We start from the raw sequence: 22,113 nt of genomic DNA, 5'->3' as shown, positions 1-22,113 counted from the left end.
TTTCGGCACCACTGTAAACGACCACGGCAGACCCAGTGGCATTTTGATAATTTTTTATTAATTCCCTACACGGTTGCTGTACATTCGCACTCAGAGCTGCAGCTCTCCCGCTGCCAGCTCAACATAACACCAACAACCCAACCACAGGACCCAGTACAATATTTAATTCGGCGGGGCGTGATTGCGGATGCCGCGCAGGTGCGTCCGCCTCCTCTGCACTGCACCGCAGGCCACGCCCCGCCACAAATATCTATATTTTATTTTTTTAAAAAAGCTATTTTTTATTCAAAAAATGTGATTTTAATGAAAAAATCATTAGTGACATTTTTCAGACATATTGAAAAAAACATTGCCCAAAGCATCACACTGCCTCCACTGCTTCCTATAGTGTATCCTGGCACCAGGTGTTCCTCGAGTAAACGATGCAGACACACCCAATCATCCACATGTTGGCAAAGAAGACGTGATGTGAACTAGTCAGCAATTAGCATTATGCTATATGAAGTGGGTGCAACGCACTTTGTACTGAAAATATAAAACTCTGTCATTAAAGTAAGGAGGCTTCACATTTCCATTTGACTTTCATAATCATTACTGAGACCTCTGCGGTAGAGGAGTACAGCCACAGGAAATAAGTTTGTTCTTGCTCTGACTCTCCAGGATCTGTCAGAGGAGATCAGAGTTATTGAACTGTGCTGGTTGTCCAAGCAGAACTATTAAAGCCTATTCACTCAATTTGTAAGTGACAGTGTTAAAATATTAAACATATAATAGGGACATTTTAAATATATTTGTAATAAGAGAAAATAGATAGTGTAAATTAGTTTTGTTGTAGTAAGGTTCCCTGTCTGTTAATCATTTTGATGCTCGCACATCATCTTTCAGATTACTTTGAAGTCTCAGTGGATACAAATAAATGAAAACAGGGTATCAAGTGCCTGAAGTACTCGGGGTGTGATTAATTTCTGGGCAATTATTCCTACTCTCATGTTATCACTACTGTCAGTGAGGCTTATCTCTGCCTGCCTGCCTCCCTCAGCAACCATGGCTCACACACAGCCTCCAAAGAACCACGACGCATTGTTCTAATGAGGTTACAGCCTGAAGCAGAGTGATTTGTTTTGTCCACGTTACTATGGTGGCCTTTTGGCTGGCCTCTTAATTTCATCAGTGAAGGACTATTAAACAGCAAAGGCTTTTGGGAAAAATGCACCATGCCGAGAGACCTTTTGACATCCTCACAGTTGCAGTTGCGCAACACGACATGCCAGAGATAGTTACGTTTTTAAGAAGCTAAGTATCTCACTATTTATTTGTTATTATAGCCACAGGTGACAATATATTTTCAAAGTCAATTATGTTAAAGGAGACCTGTCGTGCTTGCTTCTGGCACCATATATGAAATATTGGACACTAATTAGCCCTTATTTATCTCAGTGGGCCTTAGTGGAACCCCTGAGTTTATCTGACACTAGACATTCTAGTTTCTTTCTCATTAAGACAACTTTTTTTCTGAGTGGCTTATCAAGCTGTCACTTACACCATTTATGTGCAATTTGTGATTTCCATGCTTTGAAAGCTGGTGATCAGATGAACACTTGTTCTTGTACTTTTTAAAAATATACACCTTATTTATTGAAATTATACAAGGTGCTCAGGATGTAGCACCTCGATGACCAATGTTTATTAAGACAGTATCCTAATATTTAATGAAAATATTTTAGCCCCTGAAAGCATCATTGTTTTATTCATTAACCAACTAACATAATTACAGAAAATAACATAAAAGAGAGAGAGAGCAACATAAAAGAATTATCCCCACTCAGGATTTTGGACAGGATGTTGTGGTTCATGGTCTGCACCTTAAACTCAGGCGCCTGATAGTATCTTGTGTGACCCTCCCTATATCGACTGCTTCCATTAAGAAAGCTGCTGAGAGGCTGCGTTGAGGTCTTTACTGCGATGTATTCCACAGAGTCCATTCTCAAATCCACTGAGGATGAGGATGCTGATTTTATTAAAGTTAACAGTAATGGCAGCAAGCATTACACTGGAATCAATCGGTGAAGCAGAAGTGGCGAGAAGTCACAGGAAATATCTGAGCCATACTCACTCTGATGAAATCACACCCATTGCACCAGTTACTGGAAACCGATATAACCATGGTAACCATTTTGACTCCTAAACTCTCCGCCTGTTAAATGCTTATTTTTTAACCACACCCTCAAACTCTATCGCAGCCTTCTCCATTTCACAACTGTGTAACACAACAGCAAGATGAGTGTTAGCCTTGTCATCAATTTAACTCAATTCAGTTTTATTTATGCAGCACCAAACAACATCAGTCGCCTCAAGGCGTTTCATATTGTAAGGTAGACTCTACAATAATACATACAGAGAAAAAGCCAACAATCCTATGAGCAAGCACTTTGGTGACAGTGGGAAGGAAAAACTCCCTTTTAACAGGAAGAAACCTCCGGCGGAACAAGGCTCAGGGAGGGGCGGGGCCATCTGCTGTGACCGGTTGGGGTGAGAGAAGCAATCATCAATATTATCAGCCTTATGAGTAACAGCATTATATGTTCTGAAAGTGATTGCTAATATTCCTTACTCTGTATGGGAAAATAACTATTTGGATAAAGGATAAATTACTAACTTGTTTAAGGAAATGTTCTCTTCCTTATTTCTTGTTCCAGTACTGAATGTTCATTTTAACCCTTTAAGACCTACCACAGAACCAAGTCCGCCAGAGCTTATAGTATATTTTTACATGCTGTGGAGCCATTTTTGGAGCATTTCAAGTTGCTATACATCAATACAACCATTATAGCCCAAATTTTAATAATATGTCTGCATTAAGTGCATAGTAATTACATAAATTGCAAAAAAGTGCAATAAACTACAAAAAAATTTAAAATCGTTTTTGATTTTTTAACATATATTTCTAGTTAGAGAAATTTAAGAGGCTTATCCCTCAAAACTGTAAATACAAAAAAGTTGCACAAACTAGTTTCCCACCAAAGGAAATTTATTTTAAGTGTCTTCATAGTTTTATTTTTGAGATACACCAATTTTCATATACTGCAGGAAAAATGAAAAAATATATTATAGTGCAAATTTGCAAAAAAAAAAACAGCATATGCATCAAAATAAAATATTTCCAGCAGTGCAATATGAGTCCTCAGCATCCCAGAAACGACACAGAAAGTCATAAAGCCAAACATAACTTTTAAAAACACAAGTATAGGCTCATAAGGCCACGATGGTAAAAAACTACATTTCCGCAAAATGAGGTCACTTCCAGTTTCGGGCAGGTCATGCGGGACATGTGATAGTTCACGCTGATGGACGTAGGAAGTGTTACAAACAGCTGATCGGATTGGCAAAGCGCGTTTCTGGAATATTATGTTTTTGTTGCTGTAAGTGCTTTTTATGCAGTTTTTGCAAAGCTATATGTGGAAGGAAACCGTGACCTAGGACAAGCTGATGGCATAAGATGTAAGTACAACTCCTCCGGTTTCATATGCAAAAAAAATTATTGCGCTAGCTTACGTGGTTGCAGTGCTACCTGGATTTAAAAATAGTTACGCAAAATGGAGCGTGTCCGCTCCCACCGGCTTTAAAGGGTTAAACTGGTTCCCACTCAGTTTAAAAGTTTTCATCAATACAGTTAGCTCTGTATGATGTGAAAGAGAGCACAAGTCCCCAATATGGTCACGCATGTCTGGCTGAGAGTATTGAAGCCCCTCCCACTCACTGTTCAAACCAATCAGATGAAACCTGCCTCAAAGCAGTAGTCTCTAAACTAAACTCTCACCCTATCTCTAACATCCTTCATCACATTTCCTTCTCTACATCCATCAACCTTCTCTATGTTTTTTCATTTTTCCTCCTGCCTGGCAGTTCCATCTTCTGCATCCTTTGTCTAATATATGTCCACTATATCCACTATCCCTCCTCTGCACATGTCCAAACCATCTCAGCCTGGCCTCTCTAACTTTGCCTTCAAATCCGCCCGACCCGAGCTGTCCCTCTGACACACTCATTTCCAATCCTGTACATTCTAGTAACCCCCAATGAAGATCCGAAAATCTTCAGCTCTGCCACATCCAGCTCAGCCTCTTGTCTTGTCTTGTTGTCAGTGCCATCATCTCCAAACAATATATCACAGCAGGTCTCGCTACCATCTTGTCTATCTCTTTCTTTGGATGGCATCTGCAAACATCATGGAGTCCTTGGAGACTTCTGCCTTACCTGATCTGACATCCTGTCCATCACACTGCAAACAAGAAGGGGCTCAGACCTACCTCCCACACCTGTATGGGGTATGTGTTTTATTTTACAAATGTTTCTGTCTTTAATTATGCTCACAGATTGCTGTATTTTTGGTTTTGTTTAATAATCTTATATGCCATCAACCTGCCAGGGACAGCACATGAAAATTAGCCTGTGCAGCTAAATCTGTATATTTATATGATTAATCTAAGTGCTCGTGTTAATTAATATTCATTGCCCTTCCAAATAAACATTAACACCTGTCACTGTCCTCATACATGTCATGTACCACCTTCATTTTCTTCTCTGCCACTCATGACTTCCTCGTGCAGTACCACAGTTCCTATCTCAGCAGCCAATCATCTGCTTTCTCTGATCCACACAGTGAAGCTCTTTCCGACCTTCTCTGTACTTCTCCGTGTCATCATCCAGGCTGAGTGTCAGGTTGTTTTTCCATTCCTGCCTCTGCATCCAGGTACCTCCCTTCTGGTGAGCTGGTTTCCTGCTCTTTGTAGACACACCTGCATGTCCTTACCTGCAGTTAAGAGCCTGCAGTTTAAGGACAGACTGCACAGCACACTCACCTGCTCCATTGGACACTCACCTGGATGCCTCCCTTCCAGAATCTTCACTCCTTGTTACCAATGAATCTATCCCGTGTGATGCTCACTCCTTGTGGTTACCTGTTGCCCAAGTCCTTTGTATTAAATTAAATGAGTGATCTGTTGCCTATCGTGCCCACTTCTGAGTCCAAAACTTTGTATTAGCCCTTGATACTCCACCAGTGCTCGCTAAGAAGGCACGCTCTTTTTCAGGATGAAACCATGCTACTGCTCAATGATCGTCATCTGTCTCCTTATCCTAACCCCAACAAATCTTTTGCGCAGCTTGATGGTATGGATCATCAACTTTGTATCTACACATCACCTTTATTCTTAAAAATTGGTCATCCCAGACATCTGAGTCAACAAACCTGGGCTTTCTTCCTACCATCTGTGTCTGGATCACTGCCTTCATAAGAAATAATTCTCAGAACATCAAACTTGGGCCCCGCACTTGCTTATCCATTACTCTGGAGCTACACAGGGCTGTGTGCTGAGTCCTTTTTTTTTTAACCCACTCTATATATATATGATTGTAGTCCTGTCCACTCATCCATCACCATCGTGGTCACTGTTCCTCAGGCAAAGATGAGTTAGCATACAGAGATAATTCAGTGACTGTCAGCATGGTGTTCTATGAACAGTCTTTTGTTGAACAACACTAAAACCAAAGAGGTAATACTGAACAACAGGAAAAAGCGTAACAAAGGCTGTATCCCAATTCAGGGTCTGCAGCCTTAAAGGCCGCATTTTAAGGCCAATTACGTCACAGTGACGCGACGAAGGCTGTCCCAATTCGAAGGCTGCTCGAAATGCGGCCCTCAGATGCGTCCTTCATGTCCCTGAATTTTAAGGATGTGGCGGTGTAGACTTCGTGGCCCAACATATCCCAGAATGCATAGCGCGGCGGTGGGTGTGGATAATTTTGCCGAAAAAAACGGGTGCCCAAAGAGTAAACTTTAAGTAAGTGCTGAATGTTATGACACTTATTTATGTGCAAATGTTTAATAACGAAGAACATTAAAACATTACTGTTGGCCACATGTCGGCAAAGTTATGTGACATTAGTGACGTTTGTACTAACGTGGTTTTAAAGCCTTTACTTTAAAATATACGCCGTTCAATAGCTGACCTTAATCTTACAGAGAATGATCAAAGCTCATGTAGAAACAAACAAACAAATGAACAAAAGATTTTCTCCTTCATTTCTGTCAAACAATGCTGAAAAGTTTCCAGCTGTTAGTATCATGGTTGCTAGGCAACCTGGGCAGCGCGACGGAGGCTAGACCGTCCCATTTCACAAGCCTCGCACTTCCGGCCTTAGCGGTCTTTGAGTACGTGGCCCTTGTGGACCGTTAAGGCTACGTACTTTAAGGCTGCAGACCCTGAATTGGGATACAGCCTCAGACCCACCTCCAGCCCCACTCTGTGCTAACGGGAAATTTCAGCCAATTGGTCAGCCAACACTACTCATGAAGAGGTGAAGAGGGCACATCAGAGACTCCACTCAGGAAGAGCAACATAGAGAGGAGTCTACTCATGTGTTTTTAATATACTGCAGTTGAGTTTCTTTTAACATACTGCTTACCAATGCGCTGTTCAGGCTGCTCTGTCGCAAACAAAAAAGCTTTGGAAGGAGTGGTGAGAACAACAGAACAAATCATTGGTTGCCAGCTGCCATCCCTGGAGGACATAACCAACTCTCACTACCGCAAAAGAACAAAAAAACATTATCAGGGACTGCTCACCATCTGTTACCCTCTGGAAGAAGCTTCATATCAGCCAAAACACCCACCTGTAGATTCAGAGACTCTTTCTTTCCAAAGACCTAAACACTTTTTTTGATAAATGTCTGTACTGACAGCTAACTATGCTGCATTTCTGTCCATTTTAAATATTTATAACTTATTGATGGTATTTATTCATCTGCATTTTGGTCTTCAGTGGTTTATTTTAAACACCATGTTGGAGCCACATTGCTAAGTTTTGCTGTTTGCTCTGCTCACAATGACAATGATGCCATTCTACTTTATCTGCTCACCCTGGTCCACTTTTGGTCCTTAATTATAGAAGATAATTAGAGAATGTATAGTAGATCGGTGGGGCATCTGAAGTCTGAAGCAGAGCTGCTGGTAGACATACATCACACAGCTGTTCAGGCTTTGAAACACACAGTAGGCGGTAGAACGAGTGGATAGCACCCTGTTAACGCCCAGCAGGGCCAAGCCTAACACCTTTTCTGGTGAAAATCCAGAATATCTTCTGTGCTTCTCAGTAGATGGAGAGCTGTGGAAAGTGCTGCTTATTTTCCCAAAAAAATAATTGTTAATTTTTATAGTCAAATATGAAATATCTCGCATGTATTCAAACATTTAAACAAATTAAGACAGACATCCCGAAATGTGAACCACAGAAAGCTACTTTTAAAATAATATATGGGGCAGGAAATGAGCATAATATTTCTCCTTTAAAGTAACTGTTTTAGATTTGGGGACTTTCCTGAAGAAGAAAAAAGCCTCATTAAAGGGTAAGTTTACAGTTATTGCAGTCATTAAAAGAAAGCAACCAAACAAACAGCAGTCTCCAATTAGGGTTTTTTTTAATGGCAAAGACACACACGAAAGAAACGCTCCGCAAAACCTTTAATTCTTCTGGTAAAACCACAAAAAATGTATCAAAACAGTTTTATCTCTGCTCAAAGGTACATGCTGTCAGAGGAGTGTAACTGCGCACAAAGTTCAACACAGCCAGGCTTTCTTTTCATCAGCTGGCTCGAACAAACTTAAAACCCCACTCGGAAGAGATAGATAAAGTGTCCAATCTCTGCAGGTTTTTTTCACTGACTGCCAGTGGGGTGGACCAAGTTGCGATCACTATTTTAAGAGATACTGATGCAAAGGATTCCGTGGCACGCTGCGGTATAGTGCCTTTTCTGACCAGTGTGGGGAATAAAAAGGAGTATTTTGCTTGTGTTGCTTCATACAGTTACACTACTTTCCCCCTTGGTGTCTGGCACAGTGGGAGTGGGAGTGCCAGATGAGCTGCCAGTTGCTGATGTTGATCTTGATGTGATTTGGCTGGGGGAGAGGTGTTTCCTGCCACGCCCGAAGTCACTGAAAAACCAGCTGCTGATACTTGCCTTCATGCCCCCTCTTGGCTCGGTGTCTCTTCAGTTTTTCTGGCATGCATCGTTACTAGTGCCCAGGCTCTTATGCTCGGTGATGTGGTGGAGTCTGATGCTCCTGTTAGCCCTTCTCCTGAAGTTAAAAATGAAACTGTGTCATCTGATGTGATACCAGATGATTTTTGTTTGGCTATAGACAGAAAGCAGCTCATTAAAGCATCTGATGCTACTTTGTCTGCTGCCCAGAAACAATCACATGTAACCCAACCCGTGTCTTACCAATTTAACCAGTCTTTTGCTGTGTAAGTGGTCTCCAGTGTCTGGAATGGAGTGTGAAGTGGTCACTCAGGTTTTGGTGCCAAAACACTAGCGTCTACAAGTTTTAAGCCTGGCCCATCACCACCATCTGTCTGGGCACTTAGGAATCAGGAAAACTCATGACAGAGTGCTCCTCCACTTTTTCTGCCCAGGATTTCAATCTGATGTTGCCAGATACTGTCGATCATGTCTTATATGGCTAATGGGTGGTAAACTCAACCAGTTAATCCCTCCAGCTTCTTTACATCCAATCCGTATTTGACTGAGTAGGTCCCCCTGCCTAAAACCAAAGATGGTCTTCAGTATGTACTCATCACTTTGTATGTCGCCACACATTTTCCCGAGGCCACCCTGCTGCGTTCATTGAGGGCAAAACCGGTGGTGAAAGCACTGGTTAAGTTTTTCTCCACATTTGAGTTGCCAGAATGCATTCAAACTGACCACAGATCAAATTTCATATCAGTGCTGGCTATTAAGCATAAAGTGTCTAGTGCCTGTCAGCTAGAAAGTCAGGGTGTGCTGGAGGGATTACACAAGACTTTGAAATCCATGCAGAGAAAACGAACAATGCCACCCTCAAGTGTGGAGGAGCAAAAACAATACACAAAATTATGACCTGGGTCAAAACAAAAGCTATAAACAGTGAAGTCAAAGGAGCTTGCAAAGAAAAGCGTCTGGACTTCTTTAAGTTTACTTGAAGACGTTTCACCTCTCATCCGAGAAGCTTCTTCAGTTCTAAGGTCAAATGGTGGAGAGTCCCAGATATAAACCTAGTGGGAGTATCCCCCCACAGAGGGACAAAAGGACCCCCTGATGATCCTCTAATCGCCTGAGCCAAGGTGTGAAACTGGGTGTGGGTCCCAATCAGCCAGAGTTTCGGGTGTGTTCATTGTGAAACCTGGCCCCACCTTATCATGCGAATTCCTGAGGTCAGATGGCCCAGGATGTGAGTGGGCGTTAAGGCGTCTGGGAAGGGATCTCAAAACTGGATTATAGATGGCAGAGAGTTGGTGTCGTAAACCCCCGCCTCTGTTCAAAGATGGTCGCTCACAGTGGACATAGATGGCTTCTTTCACTCCTCTTTCAAACCATCTGTCCTCTCTGTCCAAAATGTGAACATTGGCATCCTCGAAAGAGTGTCCTTTATCCTTAAGATGCAGATGGACTGCTGAGTCTTGTCCTGTGGAGGTGGCTCTTCTGTGTTGTGCCATGCGCTTGTGAAGTGGCTGTTTGGTCTCTCCAATGTAGAGGTCTGGGCATTCCTCGCTGCACTGTACAGCATACACCACATTGTTAAGTCTGTGTTTTGGCGTTTTGTCTTTCGGGTGAACCAGTTTTTGTCTGAGCGTATTGCTGGGTCTGAAATGCACCGGGATGTCATGCTTGGAGAAAACTCTCCTAAGTTTTTCTGATACACCGGCTACATAGGGGATGACAATGTTGTTGCGTCTGTCCTTCTTATCCTCCCTCGTTGGTGTCTGGTCTTCTTTTCTGTGCCTCTTTGCTGACTTTAAGAACGCCCATTTAGGATAGCCGCACGTTTTGAGTGCTTCCTTTACATGTGTGTGTTCCTTCTTTTTTCTTCAGGCTTAGAGGGAACATGTTCTGCCCGGTGGTGTAGGGTCCTAATGGCTGCCATCTATAATCCAGTTTTGAGATCCCTTCCCAGACGCCTTAACGCCCACTCACATCCTGGGCCATCTGACCTCAGGAATTCGCATGATAAGGTGGGGCCAGGTTTCACAATGAACACACCCGAAACTCTGGCTGATTGGGACCCACACCCAGTTTCACACCTTGGCTCAGGCGATTAGAGGATCATCAGGGGGTCCTTTTGTCCCTCTGTGGGGGGATACTCCCACTAGGTTTATATCTGGGACTCTCCACCATTTGACCTTAGAACTGAAGAAGCTTCTCGGATGAGAGGTGAAACGTCTTCAAGTAAACTTAAAGAAGTCCAGACGCTTTTCTTTGCAAGCTCCTTTGACTACGATGACCTGGATGACTGAGAACCTTCACAGACATATAAACAGTGAAATACAACACAGTTCAAAATAAGACAAGCCATTAATGCTGCACAAAATCGTTAACCCGGTGATTTCATGCACAGAGCAGTAAAACTGACATTTTAATTCCAGCTCATTATATTATGGCTGAGTGTGGTCTCAGCGCTGCAGCTTTTTTTTTTTTTCAAAGATAAAGGCTCAGATAAAAGCTCAGAAACGTTGAACATTAAAAACTTACTGTACCACAGCCTGAAAAAGGAGATGTAGAAATCTCTTTAGTTTGTTAGCAGTAAGGTGAAGTTAAATTGGTTGATGGAAGAGGTATTTTTCGGCGTATGTTCTGCGTTTCCTTGAGCGTAAAAGCGATGACAACATTTATACACTTTCTGCACCACCTAATAGTTACATGCATCCCAAATTGCCACGACTATGGCTTAACAAGCTGCATATATAATACACATTCGATCCATATCACACTGAAAACATGCTGAAAAAATCAACTTCCAGGCGAGTTTAACCCGAAACTCTGACCATACCCATGTTCAGCATGAGTTACCATGGTGAAAGGAGCCTGTGTGACACAGAACATTCTGCATTTAGGCTCAGTCTCACTTTGTAGTACAGCCCTCTGATCCTTTTCCATTTTTACTTCTTATTTTGTATTTTTTGCAGAGAGACAGCCATATGCAGTTCGGAAAACTTGACTTGCATATCCTGAACACTTTAAAAAAATTTGACTGTGTGTGTGTGAGAGAGCTGCAGACATTGTGTGGATTTGATGAGTTTGTGACATTTTGCCACATACATTTTGAGTCATGCATTTTGTCAATGGAGCTGAAAAATTAGGTTTTGTGTTTAGTTGTGGAAAAAAAGAGTGGGACATATGCTCGGAATTGGCCACACTATCCATTTTTAGGAGTTTGTAAATGTAAATTTCACTTCTTGGAAACAAAATTTGTTAGCTATAAATCTATGTGTTGTTGTTTTTTTATGTAGAAGGAAGTGTAAATGGCCTGTATTTGTATAGCGCTTTACTAGTCCCTAAGGACCCCAAAGCGCTTTACACATCCAGTCATCCACCCATTCACACACTGATGATGGCAAGCTACATTGTAGCCACAGCCACCCTGGGGCGCACTGACAGAGACGAGGCTGCCGGACACTGGCGCCACCGGGCCCTCTGACCACCACCAGTAGGCAAACATGGTGAAGTGTCTTGCCCAAGGACACAACGACCAAGACTGTCCAAGCCGGGGCTCGAACCGGCAACCTTCCGATTACAAGGCGAACTCCCAACTCTTGGGCCACGATCGCCCCAAAGTGTGGCCAAAGAATAATTAGTTTAAAAGGACATTCATGACCTTGAATGCCACAGCAGTAACTGAAACTTCTAATGTGTTACATGGAAACATTTCTCACAAAAGATAAGAAGAATTGCTGAATATTTGTATTTCTTTTACTTGGCCACACAGTGTACACATTTGGAAGACGACAGGTTGTTCTGCTCCTGTACAAACTGTTTCAAGACATTTCTGAGAGGAACAGCATCTGCTTGGCAGCTGCTCGTGTCCAAATACCAGCTTCACTGAGTTTTATTGAGCTGACAGACTTTAGAAACGAGCCTTTTTCCCAGAGTAATTAATAGACAGGACATTGTTCTCCATACAGAGTTTGAATGAAACTCTGGGCAGGGAAAACTGGTTTTTCTCAGCCAGTGTGTTTATACAAAGAATAACCTTAATGCTTTAGTGTCTTCCAAAAAATCCACAGTTTTTTTCCTTTTCCACCATCAGGTCAAAAAGATTTTTTTTTGCTTCAACTCAAGCAGCAATCTGATACATGAAGTCATTGCGGAAGTACTAAAACCTGCAGGTTATGGTTTTGTTTATCCTTCCTCCCCTGTGTGTGCGTATCTTGTTAGTCTCAGGCTCTGTGTTTGGTGTCTCTTGTCTTGTCCTCTGTGATTAGTTGAGCTGTGTCTTGTTTTTCCCAGCTGTCTCAACCCCCCCTCCGATTGCCCTCCTGTGTGTATATATAGCGCTGTCTCCTGCTTAGTGTTGGTCAGAGTTTCTCATTTCCCTCTCAGTGGCTTTGTTGGTGTGACTCCTGCTGGGTCTGACTTTATATGACTTTGTTAGACTCGTATCCACCAGTAAAGGTGTGTTTTCTGTTTACTCTATCTGCATCTGTGTGTCTGAATCTTAAATCTTAACACTTCACATCAATATACAAGCTCTGCAGACTCGTGACACCGACCGCTTTTACTGACATCTGGATGCCAACCAGGCCGGCTACACCTCAGCTTATTACAGTCTCTGAGCTGGATCTCTGGATGTTTATGGTTTTGGTGCCTTTTCAAGCTTTTTTTTTTTCTTCAGTGCAATTATCTGGGAAATAATGACTTGCAGTCTACCAGTCTGCTAGCAACCAAAGCAATCATGAGGAGGCTTTTGGTACAGCACCCTCTTTGCAACTAATTTCACCCAGCAACAGCCAGTAACCTCCAGCAACCACTTGCCAAGCATTCAGGGAATGCCGTGTTTTCCCTAGAGGTTGCTGCCTGGTCTCCAGGCCTGTGTGGCTGAGGTCTTAGAGGCAAATATCAGTTATGTGCTCATGCTGACTTTAGTGTTTTGCCAAAGTGCCTTCAAACAGACCCACAGAGGTGTAAACTCTGACGTATGGTGTGAATTGTACATTTAATATCTGTGTGGGTAAATTATGAAGCATTTATACAAACACAGACTTTCCTGTGTTCTTTAGCCAAACACAGTAAACAAATGGGGTGCTGCTTCTTCTTGTCTTAATGATGATGGGCTTTGAAGATGAAAACCAGATGCCTATTTGTGTTTATTTGTGCACATCTGATTCAAAGATGCATGTTCATGTTACTCATCCTGATGTTAGAAACCAGTTATGTTAAATGATCTTTCATTTGCCAAATCGTTTGCACGCAGGAGATTTCGGAGCTCAGACCTCGGCACACCGACACCGTGATAAGCCACTTTCAGTCAGAGGCCCGGCCGCCGCCTCTGTGTGATCTTCGGCTTGTAGAGCGTGTATGTCACATTCAGATCAAAGTATCATGAATGAAGTCCTATATTCTCAGAGCAGCAACAGAACTGCTCTAAATAGAGATTTTTAAATAGACAATAGTGTCTATAAATACCCCCCCAGATCTGCTCCATTTTGACTTTTGTGGAACTCCTGCAGTGACTCACTCACATTCCTGATGAGCATGTGCTGTTATTTATTTTTAGATGCTTTGACGATGGCCTCTCACATGGGATCAGTTTCTCAGGCGAACCGTGATCAAATGGATTTCTGTCCTCACTGCACTAATAAAAGTTGTATATTGAACCCCCTAACATTGGTCTGCTGTGGCTGTAAGCGGCATTTTATTGTGGTAATAACTTATTATAAAAATGTTTAATTAATCATAAATTGCTTATTATCTTCTCAATCAAATAATTGATAGTTATAGCCGAGAACCCAAAGGTACAGTTTGACGGTGTTTCTTTTATCCAAATAACCATTCCATTTTTAAGAAGCAGGAAGCTTCAAATGTTTGGGATTGTATCTGAAAAATTGCCTTTAAAGTAAAAAATGTTGCTACTTTCTTTAAAATAATTCTTTCACCAGTTAGAGACTGATGGCTGACTCTAACTGAGCCTGGTTATTCCAGAGGTTTCTTCCTGTTAAAAGGGAGTTTTTCCTTCCTACTGTTGCCAAGTGTTTGGTCATAGGGGGTCTTCCGATTGTTGGAGCTTTTTCAGTATCATTGTAGTAGAGTTTCACCTTGCAATATAAAGCGTCTTCAGGTGATCTTTGTTATGATTTGGAGTTGTACTAATGTACTGTTATTGTATTATTGTAATCTGATATATTTAATCAGATTAAGAAGAGTTAAAAACAAACAAACAGGTAGACTTTTTAGTGGATGTCAAAAAGGAGTAATTTTATCCTGTTGAAATTAAAATGTTTCGTCAACTGTAATTGGTGTATAAAAACTTGCTTGGCAACATGATGACATCATAAAATCTAATACAGGAAGAACCTTCAAGTTCCAAGATATACCTGCTATATCGCAACTCCTGATTGTGTAGAAGTTGTAGAAGAAATAAACACACAGACATTTTGTCTATTGCATTTAGATACACAGTTGGCAACTTTTATCTGTAGTAAAAATATATATACATATTTATTTTCTAAAATTTTAATGTATCTTTAAATGTGAAACCTAAGTTTGATCATAACTGTCACCACACTGTTTGTATGTGTGTGTTTCTTCAAATTTATGACATAATTAAATATGTGTAAAAAATTTGTATGACTTACCATTGACTTATTTGCAAGTGATGTCTTATGACTATAATAAATATTCATATTTTCCAAGCAATTAATATATTAAAAAACATTGTGGTTAGAAATAAAACATTTAAAGTCATAAGAATAATATAGCAGGGTAAAAAGTACAACCTATGTGTAAAAAGAAGTTGGGACAAACTGGTATTATTTAAATGTAGCTGAAGAGAAAAAAGATGAAATTTTTTATTATTATTATTATTATTATTATTATTATTGTCTGGATGGATCAGTATATGCTAAAAATAGGACCCTATATTTAGCTATATTTCAATAATTTCTTCCAAGAATCCCTCCCTAAGCAACTTGGCTCTTGTGTTTTGTTTTTTTTAAAGTCACACATTGCACGAGCAGAGGTAATCAGTGTTTTCCTTTGGGACTATTTTCTTGGCATGGTAGTGAAAATTCACAGCACAGCATTGAGTATGTGGGAGTAACTCGCACTTAACTTCAGCGCCCATGTTTATGGTCACCCTAAGCAATTTCCACATAGTAAATTTAGTATATATGGAAAACTTCATGTTGTGGTTGAAAAAAAACATTCTCGGGCTAAAGGCTGTATATAAAAGATGGAAATAGCTACTGTGCTGCCATCCACTGTCCATTTAGAAGTTTGCTGTCTTGTCTTTGTTTGTTTGTTTTGCTTTTATTTTTAACACCAGATGCTTTTTTGAAAAATCTGAATGGCAAATGGTCTTTTTATTCAATTTCTTGCGGTTAAGAAAAATACATCATATCAACAATTTGTATAGTTTTTCGTGATTTTGAGCACAATATTTATACAGACCTGCTGTACTGCTCAGTTTTTGCTTAGCTGTTGCTAAACTTTAAAAAAAAAAAAAGAATTAAACATTTGGAAAAAATAAGACATCAAATATTTAAGATGATTTCATCCTCCATATTTAGACGGTTAACATGTGAATACATTCTCCAGAGGATTACAGCGCTGTCTTTTAAGGTAAACCTTCATCTGCACTAGGACTTTGTGAAAGCTCTGTCTCAGAGTCCACCTTAAAATGACGCGAGGTCTACTTGTGGATTTATTCTGCCAGCAGCAAATTACACATCACTCCTGGATACAAAACATCTGGACAACAAAAGGCTTGGAGGAGTATAAGCTGAGGCAGATGTGAAGAAGTGCAGCAGATGGACTGATCTCCTCATCATGAATCCAGCTCTGGTGCTGTTGGCGTTGCTGGCCTCAGTGGCGGCTCAGTCTCAAGACCATTATGACATGGGCTGGGTCAATGGCTTCCGTCAGGGATTCAACTTCCAGTGTCCCCACGGTGAAGTCATCGTGGCCATCAGGAGCTACTTCAGTGAGAATGATGGCTCCGACCGCCTGTGGTCGTTTGAGTGCCAGCCCACACCTGCGGGTCTGGGGGAGCCCAGTGACTGCTGGTGGGACGACATCAACCGTGCTGGGATGGAGTGGTGGGTCCGCTAAGTCTTAATCTGTCTTTTACTTGCTTGGTGCCAACTTTTACTTGCTTTTTAAAACTTTGACAGCTGTGTGCTGAGGCATGCTGGAAGACAGTCATATGTGTTCCAGGTTTATAGTTAGATCAGAAAATGTCATTCATGTTTAAGCAGTCAGCTGTAAGTTGGCTCATAGCAGTAAATCATTTAAAGGATGTCAAGTCTGACATATGAAGATGCACAAAACCCAGTCTGCTTAACTGTTATAATCTTTCTGAAAATGACATTATACTAAATGGCTTTTAAGGGCTTTAGCCAGCTACTTATACAATAATGCTACAGCAATACCAAAATAAGTGATGCACAGTGATTGAGAGCATTAGGTTGTAAATGCACTCAAAGGACAATCCCCAATGGAAACATCAGATTGCAAGCAGGAAAATCTTGTTTTTCCTCAGTGCAGCAGCTGTGGACATGCTTGGATTTGTTCTTTTATACAAGTAATGTATCCCGGAGCCAATAAGCATCACTCGGCTGTTAACTTCAGGCAAATCCAAGAGGCACAGCTTTGTTGGTTGTCGCTCCAACTAGCCCATAAATGCCACTGTTACTGGGTGGATCACTTAAACACAGCAACAAAATCTCAGGAATAGACGTCACAGGCTCAAACTCATAGGTTTTGTCATGAACTAAAGGTGGAGATTAAAGTGCAAAGCAGAGGAGCAAATATAATCCCTGTGAGGTGTGAAATCAATCAATCAACGCACCACTGAGAGTTTAAAAATGGTCCAAATTCCACAGTAAAAAGATCAGTGTATCTGTTCTCCCTGGAGTCCCAGCGCAGTTTAACGTCCACATCCAGCCGAGTTAGAAGTTAGCTTGTCTATCTACAGATGATACACCAAGTTCTGACTGAAGGATTTCTAAATCAAACTGAAACACAGCGCTGAAAGAGCTTTGAATATAAACAAGGAGATTAAAAAGCAGTTTCTAAAGTTGGACATATAAGGATGTGGCCACCTGGTGGCTAGCTACAGAGCTATAGTTAATATAAACACATTAGCACAGGGAAGATGGAGGACAAGGGTCAAACTGTTCTTAATAAAAGTTTATAATGAGGGTTCCCAATAAGCAGAGGACCAAACTTCAGCCAAGAAAACCTCTGAGACAATCCGCAGCACATGGTTAGTCATTTATATGATAGAGGAGGTTCTCAGAATGGTAACAGTGCTGAACCTGTGAGGACAGGAAAAAAAGTATTCAGTTATGACAGAAACCACCACATAAACACTAACCCCTGCACTTGCTCCGCTTTATTTACTCAGGCATTTCTTACATTATAAGCAGATGCAACCAGCCAAACATAATTTGAAAACAGTAATTAAATTACTTTTTAAGCTGAAGTTCTTTGGACCTATAAGGTTGTCATACTCAGAGTTAGTATGTAATAATTTCAGCTGTTCTCAGACTTTCCACATATTTGTCCTTCTGTTATTTTCATAAAACATTGCTTTTTGTTCTGTTGTTTCATTCAGAGGAACAGATCCAGGTCCTCCTGGGTCTGTATGAATCACCATCTCACTGCAGAGCAGCCATAAGTGTTTTCCGCTGAAATTTCTGGGAACAGTGAATTTTAAAGAGCTTCGTCCAATTGTGTTCTTTAGGGATATCCGTGCATTTTGTAGGCCACATGTTTCACGTGTTTCTGAACTTTTCCAATATGCCATTCATGAAAAAAGGATTAAAAGGATCACTGCAATGCACAATAGGCTCTGACAGTAAGAATCCACTAAAGCGAAGAAGAAAATAAAATGAGTCCTTTCCAACGTGACATAAACATTTCTGACTAACTATCAGTTCCACTGAAAGGTTGATCTAATTAAAGGACTTGGGTCAACCTTTAGAAAACCGGTTTGGGTCTATGATTCAACCCGCTGTTTACACAGAGACGTCAGTCTACAATTCCCCCTCCAAACAGACCGCTTATCTGTTTCAGATGACTCTTTCTGGTTTGGACAGCAGAACACATTTGTGCTCTTTAGATTTATTTCAAGTTGAGCTTGACTGCACCCATCCCACTGATTGGTCTGCAAACACTGTGAAGGCTCTTTACCGCAGCCTCGCCTGCCCGTCGTTAACATAGCTGTCTGTTTGAATTACACCAGGGAGGACAGTAAACTGCAGGGAAACTTAGCCCCCGACTGAAAGGCTGCAGGCCAGGTCCATGTTGCCATGACAAACGTCTATGCATGCTGCATGTCTTTAGCCCAAACATAAAATAGCTGGTCTTTCCACCAAACTGTCCAAATGACTGTCTAAAACTGTTTCTCAGCTTTTTAACTGTTGAATATATATTAAGTAAGTGTTACTCACTTAATGACTTTTATATGTCTTTGCAGGACTTCAACATGCACCCGTAACGGCCTGGTAGCAGGTGTTCAGAGCAAGTACTTTGAGTCCACTCTTGACCGGGAATGGCAGTTTTACTGTTGCTTCTACAAACGCCGCTGTCCCTACTCCTGCATGTAGGTTTTCAGATTGGAACGGATTTCGATTTTTTTGAGTGGGGATGCAAAATTCAAACAGAGAAATTGTGAACAACTTGAGGTTTTGAAGCGTCAAGCAGAAAATTTTAGACGTCATCAACTTTTTGAAATCAGACTTCACAAGTCTGGTTATAAAAGGATGTTTTATCCCCCTTCCTGACTCTAATAACGACCATAATGTGACCACAGAATTTGATCATAAAATTACGACAAAATAAAACTCGTGTATTAGTGACTGAACCCATAAACTTGTCAGGAAAGTGCTTACTGAGCTCATTGAATAAGGGAGCTGAGTGTTATTTTCTCACGGACTTCTATACAACTGGATATCTTTTTTTAAGCCAGAGGAGTCGCCCTCTGCAGGCCATCAGAAAGAATGCAGGCTTAAGGCTCTTTAACTCACTTTCAGACCCAGTTGCTAGCCATGCCCTACATCATAACCTTCAGTATTACCTCATTTTTTTCCCAGTCAGACCACATTTAAAAAATAATCACACTGTTATAAATACACTTTAAAATATCAAATGACACCATTAACCATTGAGATCTAGGCTAATTTTCACATAGACTTCTAGACAGTCGCACATCTTTTCTCCTGCCACCTGCTGGACATTAGACAGAATTCAGGTTTAAGCCACATTGGTCTGACTTAGATCTTTTGTACAGTATATAAGATGTTACTTAGTTGGCTTTAACGATGCTGTTAGGTAAACTGTGAGCGTAGTATTAATGTTTTTATCTGTATTGCTACAAAACAGACTGACTCAATCAGCAAATGGTTAATAAAATTGTGATTTGCGGCTTCCTGCAGGAAGACCACTGACATTCCTGAATACTACAAAGAAGAGGGAGAGCTAGTTGTCCCAAGTTATGGATACTTTATCCGAGGTGCCCAGACCACCTTCAGTGGAGTGCTAAGGTTTGTCAAGAACATTTTTCCATGTCTAACTGCAGCTGTATGTTTGTATCTCAAAATCAGACCTACGGGATCAGAATTTATTGGCACAGTGGACGAGACATGGAGGAAACGATAAAACTTGATTCACGTGTAGTGGTTAGACTCACAAGATGTTCTTTCTTTCTTTCAGAGATCGGCAGTGGAAGTACATCCTGTGCAGAATGACAGACTTTGACTGTGAATTTGACAATTTATAGACATGTCAGGAGTTTTTTTATTGGTGCATAAACATTTTTAATACATATTCACATATACATTTAAAGGTGACCTATTATGCCTTTTATTTTACTGTCTTATATCTCCTGTTCCACTGTCAGGTGCTCATATTAAACACGGCCAAAGTCACAACCCCTGTGAGCCAAATGCTCAGGGAAGATTCAAACATACCTGTATCCATCGCTTCAAACAGCCAATCGATCAGTGAAAGAGAGATAGGCGGTTGCTTTTTGGTAAAATTACCCCTCACAGTTACTGACAGCCGAAAGCTGTTCAAACCCTCTGTATGAGAGGAGCATCCAATCAGAAACAGTTGGTTTAAAGGGAGGCAGCTTTTGTATAACGTTTCTGCTCATGTTCATGGACAGAGATTCTCCCTTTTTTGTTTGATTAGACCTGAAGCTAATGTGTTTCTACAGGAAGTGCTGTAAGTTTCAAGACTCTTCATATGGGAGGAATCAGCCTGGCAACCGAGAAAACTGATCTTTAGGAAAAAAAACAAACTCTTCCTTTAATCCAAACCCTGTTTTTCCGCAGCTAGTGTTGCAGGTAATTGAAAATCCAAAAGATGTGTCAGGCATTTTAAATGTTTGACACCACGGCCATTGGGGCTATTCCTGTTAACTTTATTTAAATGAGTTTAAACCAGAAAAAAACATGAGAACGAGCTGCACCAGGGCCCCGTATAAGAATAAAATATGAAGTTGGAAATAGGTCACCTTTAAAAGAGCATAATACTGATGTTAATCATAAGTGACTTGGTTCATGTTTTCATCCATATGTATAGTATACATATGTATATTTTATTTTATGCCTTTTAAACCACTGTTTCTATTAGTCTGGCATGAAGAATATAAATATATCATATAAACAGTTAAAATGAACATCTCCATGGTGGTTCTGGGGGGGATTTGGGCTTCACTTTGCTATCTGGACAGCTTCAACCTTTTTTTGTTTGTTTGTTTGTTTGTTTGGTTACTGGATGAAGTGGAAGTCCATTGGCAGGACGTCACAAACAAAACAAAACAAAGTGAATTTGATACTCTGTTAATGACTGTGGAAAACACAGCTCATCAGGCTCTCCTCCAAGATCTCCCAAACACGTGACTTTCATGCACATAATGGCATTCACAGAGCTGACTGAGATACTCTGCTGGTAGTAACATCGGCTCAGTCATGTTGGGAGCAATGAGAGGCTCTCTCTGAGTCACTGGCGAAACAAGATTTGCATGCAATGAACGAGGTCCCACCTGCTTCCCCTGTCCATCCTTTATTAAAGTGTCTTGTCCAGTTTGGCAATTATAACCTGTACTTAAATCCATGTAACCGTGCTGTGTGAAAACCTGGATTAAAAACCTCATTTATTTAATGTGAAACTCTGCTGTGTTCAGTTTGAATTTTATTACACCTAAAAAAAATAAAAGGGAAATAAAAGGCTGTGACGATGGCAACAAGAGCTTTTATTGAAACATTAAAATAACCACGTTAGTATCTCAGAGAAAGAATAATGCAGCTACCCAGCTGTGATGACATCAGCAGCTTCTCTGGGCTTAAATTGGCTTAAGGTAGACTCCAGACTGCTTCATATCGCCATAAGCAAAAACTCAGAGGCAGATTGTTTTGATTATCTGTTCAACAGCTCACAGGGTTTTATAAAGAAAGCTGCGTTCAAGTCACACAACTGAACAAACAGATGGAAGAACCACGAGAATGAAAGTGTGCAGAGAGGTAAGAGACTGTGGAAGGTAAATCCCCCGGTAGCGCCTGTAAAGCTGATTAGTGAACAAATATCACGTTTGTTTATTTTTCAGTGATGTTGATTCCCGATGACGTCGTGGTTTTAAGGCGCCTTAAAGTCATAAAACATGACAAAGAATGCTTGACCTGAAGCGCAAAGGTTTATTCTTGTATTTGAACACAGAAAAGACAGAAAATAATGAGATTTTTTTTTTTGTAAATATGCTTTTAACACATCATTCAGTTGAAATCCCAGAAATGTATGTTGATGAGCGCAGGATAAAGTTTCAGGGCTGAAAAACACATTTAAGCTGTGTTAGAAACTGCAACCAAGACTCACAGTATACATGGCAAATGTATATTCCAGATAAGCAGATAAAGTAAGCATAAGACACACACCTTAACTAGAATTTAATCCCATATAGTGGAGTTAAAAAAGCCAAAACCTATTTTGTTTTTTTAAATTAAATCTTTCCTCTAAATCTTCCGGTAGCACATCAGGTCCCGACGGCCTAATAAAGCATCTAGCAGCCACTTTGTCCTCGTT

At 40.8% G+C, this 22,113-nt stretch overlaps 1 protein-coding gene across 5 annotated transcripts; it reads left to right on the top strand.

The window, feature by feature from the left end:
* The first annotated feature begins 202 nt into the window (after positions 1–202).
* Positions 203–21,205, top strand: dpt (dermatopontin). Of its 5 annotated transcripts, none has more exons than XM_084922235.1 (5): positions 203–4,325; positions 13,283–16,124; positions 18,509–18,634; positions 19,467–19,574; positions 19,744–21,205. In XM_084922235.1, the coding sequence occupies exons 2-5, from the start codon at positions 15,856–15,858 to the stop codon at positions 19,808–19,810; spliced, it is 570 nt and encodes a 189-aa protein (XP_084778361.1). In that variant the 5' UTR covers positions 203–4,325; positions 13,283–15,855; the 3' UTR covers positions 19,811–21,205. The 5 variants fall into 5 exon arrangements, with proteins under 5 accessions (XP_084778361.1, XP_084778364.1, XP_084778363.1 ...); XM_084922238.1 differs by lacking the exon at positions 203–4,325 and having other exon boundaries at positions 10,262–13,384; positions 13,586–16,124; XM_084922237.1 differs by lacking the exon at positions 203–4,325 and having other exon boundaries at positions 10,262–15,648; positions 15,746–16,124.
* Positions 21,206–22,113: the final 908 nt, after the last annotated feature.

The sequence above is a fragment of the Perissodus microlepis genome, chromosome 23 (assembly GCF_051167445.1).
Source record: "Perissodus microlepis isolate ML-2025 ecotype Zambia chromosome 23, ASM5116744v1, whole genome shotgun sequence".
NCBI classification, from domain to species: Eukaryota; Metazoa; Chordata; class Actinopteri; order Cichliformes; family Cichlidae; genus Perissodus; species Perissodus microlepis.
This window is presented reverse-complemented; position numbering and strand designations above follow the sequence as displayed.

What these genes read in the sequence shown, in the direction of transcription:
- dpt (XM_084922235.1), top strand. Translation starts at nt 15,856, where the DNA reads ATGAATCCAGCTCTGGTGCTGTTGGCGTTGCTGGCCTCAGTGGCGGCT. An exon ending in CGCTGTCCCTACTCCTGCAT is followed by an intron (nt 18,635 to 19,466) that starts GTAGGTTTTCAG and finishes GGCTTCCTGCAG; the next exon opens with GAAGACCACTGACATTCCTG. An exon ending in ACCTTCAGTGGAGTGCTAAG is followed by an intron (nt 19,575 to 19,743) that starts GTTTGTCAAGAA and finishes TCTTTCTTTCAG; the next exon opens with AGATCGGCAGTGGAAGTACA.